The sequence below is a fragment of the Spea bombifrons genome, chromosome 1 (genome assembly GCF_027358695.1).
Source record: "Spea bombifrons isolate aSpeBom1 chromosome 1, aSpeBom1.2.pri, whole genome shotgun sequence".
Taxonomy (NCBI): Eukaryota; Metazoa; Chordata; class Amphibia; order Anura; family Pelobatidae; genus Spea; species Spea bombifrons.
This window is the reverse complement of record NC_071087.1, coordinates 23,705,120-23,713,087: the sequence shown is the minus strand read 5'-3', so window position 1 is coordinate 23,713,087 and position 7,968 is coordinate 23,705,120. Positions and strand designations below refer to the sequence as shown.

Genomic DNA, 7,968 nt, shown 5'->3' with positions numbered 1-7,968 from the left:
ATAAAGTTAAGCTGTTCTAGTAGGATTTACCTTACATTTGCTTAGTTGCATCTCAGAGCAGAAGCCATGGTCCGCAGAGAGCTTCCAAAGCATCAGAGGGATCTCATTGTTTAAAGATATCAGTCAGGAGAAGGGTACAAAAGAATTTCCAAAGCATTAGATCTACCATGGAACACAGTGAAGACAGTCATCATCAAGTGGCGAAAATATGGCACAACAGAGACATTACCAAGAACTGGACGTCCCTCCAAAATTGATGAGAAGACCAGAAGAAAACTGGTCAGGGAGGCTTACAAGAGGCCTACTGCAACATACTTATTTTGGCAAATACTGGTTGTGTACTACATGTGACAACAATCTCCCGTATTCTTCATATGAATGGGCTATGGGGTAGGGTGGCAAGACGGAAGCCTTTTCTTACAAAGAAAATCATCCAAGCCCGGCTGAAGTTTGCAAAAACAAACATCAAGTCCCCCAAAAGCACGTGGGAAAATGTGTTATGGTCTGATGAAACCAAAGTTGAACTTTTTGGCCATAATTCCAAAACATATGTTTTGGTGCAAAAAACAACACTGCACATCACCCAAAGCACACTATACCCACAGTGAAGCATGGTGGTGGCAGCATCATGCTTTGGGGCTGTTTTTCTTCAGCTGGAACCGGGGCCTTAGTCAGGGTGGAGGGAATTATGAACAGTTCCAAATACCAGGCAACTTTGGCACAAAACCTTCAATCATCCGTTAGGAAGCTGAAGAGCAAGAGGAAGTTCACCTTTCAGCACGACAACGACCCAAAACACACATCCAAATTCACAAAAGCACGGCTTCACCAGAAGATTAACGTTTTGGAATGGCCCAGCCAGAGCCCAGACCTGAATCCAATTGAACATCTGTGGGGTGATCTGAAGAGGGCTGTGCACAGGAGATGTCCTCGCAATCTGACAGATTTGAAGCGCTTTTGCAAAAAAGAGTGGGCAAATATTGCCACGTCAAGATGTGCCATGCTAATAGACTCCTACCCGAAAAGACTGATTGCTGTAATAAAACCACTTATGCAACAAAATATTTCAGTTTGTTTTGCAATTGAATTGTTCACATTAGGCTTGGTTTCCATTGGGTTTTTTTTTGCTAAAAACGCCTATAAAAACGCCAATAGCGCCACCTGGCGTTTTTTTGTGAAAAACGCATGCAGCCAGATGTTAGCTGTAATTCAATAGGAAATCGCAAAATGCAATATCCACTTGGCGTTTTTCTGTCTGGCGTTTTTTCAGTCCTCTTTGGCGTTTTTCTGCTTTTTTGGGCTCTGTGGCAGTTTTTCAAAACTGCAGCATGTTGACACTCTGGCGTTTTTTGAAAGAAATCTTGGCTTTTTTTCTCCAATAGAAGTCTATGGGAGAGAAAAAACGCCATGAAAAAGCCATGTGGGTTTATTGCCTTGGCGTTTTTTATGGCGTTTTTTCCACAGTTACAATGCAGAGGATGGACCCAGTATCTGTGTGTCCTACGAGAAATAGGCTGAAAACAAACAGTTTCACACAAAACAAAGTCCTGGACTAGTTCATATTGAATTTTACACCATTTGGAACAAACATGCCATTACTAACAAACATACGCGACCGGATCCTGCGTGCCAAAAGCAACAGCAAACAATTTGCACCATCATTTGGGGCCAATCTTCCCAGAGGAGCAGACATTCGGAATAAAGCATGCCTTACAAACCACAGAAAAGAGACAAAAGGTTCTACCAAGTAAATGACATCAGGAGGGGGCAGATACTTGCCATTTACCCTAATCCCTTTTAGCTGGGTGAAACTTCTAACTTGTAAAGGCTGGAAAAACTGCCTAAGGTCAAAAAAAGCAATTTCCACAGAAAGGCTAAAACGCCAGAAAAAACTGCAGAAAAAACGCCAAAACGCAGGTAAATGCAGTGGCAGTTTTCTTGGCAGTTTTCCTGGCGTTTTTCATCAAGAAAAAAACGCCGGACAAAAACCCAAGTGGAAACCTAGCCTAAAAATGCCAATAGCGCCACCTGGCGTTTTTTTGTGAAAAACGCATGCAGCCAGATGTTAGCTGTAATTCAATAGGAAATCGCAAAATGCCATTTCCACTTGGCGTTTTTCTGTTTGGCGTTTTTTTCAGTCCTCTTTGGCGTTTTTCTGCTTTTTTGGGCTCTGTGGCAGTTTTTCAAAACTGCAGCATGTTGACACTCTGGCGTTTTTTGCAAGAAATCTTGGCTTTTTTTCTCCAATAGAAGTCTATGGGAGAGAAAAAACGCCATGAAAAAGCCATGTGGGTTTATTGCCTTGGCGTTTTTTATGGCGTTTTTTCCACAGTTACAATGCAGAGGATGGACCCAGTATCTGTGTGTCCTACGAGAAATAGGCTGAAAACAAACAGTTTCACACAAAACAAAGTCCTGGACTGGTTCATATTGAATTTTACACCATTTGGAACAAACATGCCATTACAAACAAACATACGCGACCGGATCCTGCGTGCCAAAAGCAACAGCAAACTATTTGCACCATCATTTGGGGCCAATCTTCCCAGAGGAGCAGACATTCGAAATAAAGCATGCCTTACAAACCACAGAAAAGAGACAAAAGGGTCTACCAAGTAAATGACATCAGGAGAGGGCAGATACTTGCCATTTATCCTAATCCCTTTTAGCTGGGTGAAACTTCTAACTTGTAAAGGCTGGAAAAACTGCCTAAGGTCAAAAAAAGCAATTTCCACAGAAAGGCTAAAACGCCAGAAAAAACTGCAGAAAAAACGCAGGTAAATGCAGTGGCAGTTTTCTTGGCAGTTTTCCTGGCGTTTTTCATCAAGAAAAAAACGCCGGACAAAAACCCAAGTGGAAACCTAGCCTAAAGGTGGAAAAAGTTCTGACATGGTTTTTCTTTGTCTCATTCTTTAACATCACAAGAAACCTGGCATTTTAATAAGGGTGTGTAGACTTTTTATATCCACTGTATATGCGTGTATTTTTTACAGACTAATCATTACTCTTTGGGACCTAAACGGTACAGAATGTATTACTCTAACACATTTGTAACCCAGAGGGTCTGTTTAATTTAATTTTACATTTTTTGAAAAAAAATATAGTGTCCTTTGCTGAGTCTATCAACTGTCAAAATATCTGCCATAAGGCATGTCCTTCCCTATCCCTGGTGAGAAAGCTTATAGGCTGGCTCCATGACCTAGGCTCCATGACCTAGGCCATTAACTGGCTCTGGCTTGGTATGTGTCCCACTCCAGCTGGTGCTTCCCAGTCTACATATATGTGTATATGCATTTTCTTTTACCTGTGGCAGATGTTGGGAGAGTGTTAGATTTCTGCAGTTGTTCTCTGCGCTGAAGCCTAGTCACCACGGTCTCTTTCTTCTCTTCTGTGGCAGGTGGTTTTTGCAGAGAACCAGATCTGCTCCTATATACCCCTGTCTGGACACTGGAGGTCTAATAGAGAGAGAGCATTAATATTAATATATTTATATATCTTAGGTGAGTCCATGTTGGTACCCATCATCAATTGGCATCCCTCAACAAACATGACATTTTTACAGATTAAAAGGTGTAACGCTATTGATTTAACTATTGACAGACCTTCAAATTCTATGTTTCTATGTATAGGATGCGCTGTCTATGTATAATACTGCACCTTCATCAATGTATACATGTCTGTCTACTTCCAAGGTGTTTTTTTTAGTGAATTTAAGCATTGGAATTTTGGATTGTGACATTTTCTAATAAAGTCATAAATGTCATACAGCAAATATTATTTACATGTAGAAAAAAACATAATGTGTTTATCAGTGCATATCACATCAAAGAAAATATATATGTATTACATATAAAAGTTTATTTAAGATATACATAATGGCATTTCATTAATAATTTCATAAACTAATTAAAAATTTAGATAAATTAGTAATGTAGCCCGATAAATGCTACTGTCTAGTGTAATTGTAGATAATAAATACATGGTACTGGTGCAAAGTGCATTATTATGAGGTACCTCAAAAACATAATTTAAAAACACTTAAAATTCTACATGTACAGATCCTTATTATTTTTGATGATAGTGTCATAGATATGTTTGATATATTTGATTACATTTTCCTTTGCCAGTTTATCCGCCTGCTTGGCTTCCCTGGCTTGTCTCCTTTCGTCTCTGGAAGCTTGCTGTTCTCGAAATCCTTTTTGTTTTTGCAGAGCTAATGTTATCCAGAGAGGTTGAGCTGACTCGATTTGATCCATCAGTCTTGATCCATCTAGAGAGTGCCGACTCTGGAGAACAGGTCTTTCTGGGAAAGTAAACATAAAAGAAAAAGTATAAATATTTATATTCATTTGAGTTGTTATTAGATACAAGTTGTCAAGCTTTCAACATTTCTGATTATTAGCATGGTGACTTTGTCAAGTCAAAACAAACATGGTTCTTCTTTAGGAGAACCATAATAATAATAATAATAATAATCTGAATATGAAGGGTATTTCGCACGGGAGAGCTCATACCTTTTTGGCCGAGAGGCTAGAAAATCCAATTGGCCCTCCGCTTACACACACGCTGACTGACTCACATGTATCAACTTATCTTGCGTGAAGCCTGTCTTCAGCCTTCCTCCCATGTGATTCAAGTTGTCTCAGTGGCCAGCCTGCCCCTGATTTTTAGTTTGCATCTAATTTAAGCAATATGGCTTTTGGAGGTATTATTAGGAAATGTCAATGGTGAATTTGTAGTAATTGTAGTGCATAAGTATAAAACCCAATAGTTTTATTGTCTGGGAGTAGTTAAAAAAAACCCTCATTATTCCCATTACACTATTTTTACATCAATTAATAGAATTAAGCTTAACTTCAGGTATTCAAATGCTGTATTGGTTCACCACTCAAAAAAGTGGCCATTATTTTACTATAAATGTACATTATATTTACCTCTGTTAATTTGATCTGGTCGTTTGTCGCACCTTTCTCTCCAAGGGATGGATGGGAAAGAACATTTTTGGTCTTTTGTTTCATTTTCTTCATTTTCACAATGACTTACAAGTGGTGTTATGGCATTCACTTTTATATCGTCTCTGAGTAATTCTTTGTCTTGTTCACTTTTGTTCAGTCTTTGTTCTGGCTGGTCAGCTATACTTGTCCTGTCCAACTGAGAAAGTGGGGAGGATGGAGGAGTAGGAGTTGTAGGTTTTGGTGCTAGTGATGGTTTTTGTATAGTGGGGGATTTTGGTGCCATTCTGTCTTTAATAGGTGAAGATACGTATGAGCTAGAGGTTGGAATCTGTGGAATGGTTGCAGAATGTCCTCCTTCAGATGGATTATTTGAGTTATCCTTCATTATCTTTGCAGCTGTACCTTTCTTTACCTTGGTGGGTGATACTGACAATGAATATCTAGAATCATTTCTAATTTCTGCTTCATCTGCAGCAACTAAAATAACTGGAACTCCATCAAAGCTGTCGCCGGCACTGTACCTTTTTTTCCTCCTCTGCTCGTTTTGAGGGTCAGAATTAAACCTTAAAGAGTAATTTGTCCTCCTTAACTTTATACCAAATGGGTTGAGTTTCTCCTCAGTATTTTGTAGTAATCTGTCACTTTTTCGGATGCTATTGCTCATTTGGGTTTCAGAAACACTTTGATATGCTACTTGTCCCCTACGGGGGGACTCAGGAGGGTTTGGAACCAGAAAAGATGGAAGATCTTTGGAAAATATCCAGCCTTCTGAATTTCCATCAATTGTAACCTGCTTTTTTATTTTATTTGTGACGGTTTCACGAACTTTTACTGTTCTCTCTGCGGTTTTATCCTGAGTTTCGTTTTTGGAATTTATGGATGGTGGGTTTTCTTTACTAGTTTGCTTTGCCAAGTTGTAACTAATATCCTCTTTGGAATTTGCAATTTCTGGAAATTTCTGCCAGGCAGGAGTTATAGAGAATTTAGCAGTAGCTGACAATGTTTTTCTTAAATTGCTGTGAGAATCACTTTTACCTTTTGAAGTCCAGTCATCGCTACATATACGAGGTCCCCTTCGGTCCTTGTCAAGAAGACTGCTATTTTCTGATTTGCTAAGGATTTTTGACCGAATGGAAGCCCACTCAGCCAAGAATGACTGGTTGTCCATTGATTCTGATGTATACTTTGTTTTACTGCTCATTTGTTTAGCATTGTGTGTGTCATTGTCGCTCTTAATCTGTATGCTTTCCAAGTGTCTCCTTTCCTCTGTGAGTCCCAACAAAGATTTACAAGCTGTATCCTGAATCTGATTGAGATTCAATGCCGTGTCACAAAGTTGAGCTCCAGTAACTAAAATGGCTGTGTGGGGAACAAACTGAGCTGATAGGACAGCAATTGAACTAATATTTGGTTTATTATCTTTTTGTGTATCTGGGTGGATGGGTGGCTCTTTCGAAGGACTAACTGGGGATAAATGAACCTTCTCAAATATAATTTGATTTTCACCCGATGACACTTTAAATGTAAATGGCCTTTGTCTTTGATCAAGTTCCTGCCATCTTAGTTCTTTACCAATTAGTTCCTGTTGCTCAATTTGCTTTTGTTTTCTCTGTTTTAGTTCCTTATCATTTGCATTTGTTTCATTTATTTTATGTTTTTCATTAGAATGTTCATCTGCTAAATCTATCACAGTTTCCATAAAACGATCTTGTTCTTGTGTATAACTATTACTTGTTTTCACCGAAACTCCCTGGTGGTGTAAATCTTTTTGTTCTTCTACAGTCTGTTGCTCCTCCGTCCTATGTCTCCCTGCATCCCACTGTTGTTTTTCTACCTGTTGCACCTCTGTAAGACCTTGTTTTCCCACTTGTGTTTGTTGGTGTGTTTTCTGCAGCTCCAGTTCATGTCCTCTTTGTTTTTCTGACTGGTGGTAAAATATCTGCTCCTGTAGCTCACCTTGTCTTTGATCCTCTGTTTTTTGCCAAATTAGCAGCTCTTCTACCTCACATTTTTTCTGTTCTTCTGCTTGTTGGTTAATTCTCTCCTCATTTAGTTCACGTTGTTTTTGTTCTTCAATTTGTTGGTGAATTGTGTGCTCCCGTAGTTCATGTTGTTTTTGTTCTTCTGCTTGCTGGTGAGTTCTCTGCTCCTCCAATTCACATTGTTTTCGTTCTTCTGCTTGTTGGTGCATTTTCTCCTCCTCTAGTCCACGTTGTTTTCGTTCTTCTGCCTGTTGACATATTTTTTGCTCTTCTAGTTTGCGTTTTCGTTCTGCTGCTTGTTGATTAATTCTCTGCTCCTCTAACTCACGTTGTTTTCGTTCTTCTGCTTGTTGGTGAATTCTCTGCTGCTCTTGCTCTTCTGTTTGTTGGCGAATTCTCTGCTCCTCTAGTTCTTGTTGTTTTTGTTTATCAATGTGTTGGCGATCACTCAGCATCTTCAGTTGAAGTTCTTTCTGTTCTTCTGCTAGTTGGAGAGTTTGCTGCTCTTCCAGTTCTTGGTGTCTTTGTTCAGCCCTTTGTTTAAGTTCTTCCACATGACTCTGCTGCTCTTTCATTTCAGTTACCTTTTGCTCTTCTATTTTTTTCCTTTCTATTTCCAGACCTTTATGGATTCCATGTCTTATGTTTCGTTCTTCCTCTTGCTTTTGTGCATCTATCTTTAATACTCTTTCCTTCTCTAAGCATCTACTTTCATACTCATGTGTCACATGGACTGGGCCTTGTGGTATCCCCAACTCCTGTTTATTGTCTTGGGCCTTTTGCTTTTCTGCTAATGTTTGGAGTTTGCTAAATGTTTGTTCATGAAGCATTTTACAGTTTAAAAGGCCTGACATGCTTGTATCCTGCTTTGATGTTTCCATTGAACAGAACGTGCTTCTGTCAGCATTTCTTAGCAGTTTGGAATCACTCTCATTTTCAAATTCTATGTCTTCTATATGCTGATAATCCCACAAAGTGTTTAAAAAAAAAGAAGAAAATGTATTCTTTAGTCACATGTATATTGCAGGTAT

At 39.1% G+C, this 7,968-nt stretch overlaps 1 protein-coding gene across 4 annotated transcripts in view; it reads right to left on the bottom strand.

The window, feature by feature from the left end:
• Positions 1-7,968, bottom strand: part of CRACD (capping protein inhibiting regulator of actin dynamics) — a 65,481-nt gene that overhangs the window by 8,785 nt on the left and 48,728 nt on the right. For all 4 annotated transcript variants that reach the window (XM_053458608.1, XM_053458601.1, XM_053458624.1 and 1 more), the window contains 3 exons: positions 4,935-7,896; positions 4,113-4,303; positions 3,305-3,455 (listed from right to left, as the gene is read on the bottom strand). In XM_053458608.1, the coding sequence (XP_053314583.1) occupies positions 3,305-3,455; positions 4,113-4,303; positions 4,935-7,896 (3,304 nt within the window). The remainder of the gene's footprint in view (positions 1-3,304; positions 3,456-4,112; positions 4,304-4,934; positions 7,897-7,968) is intronic.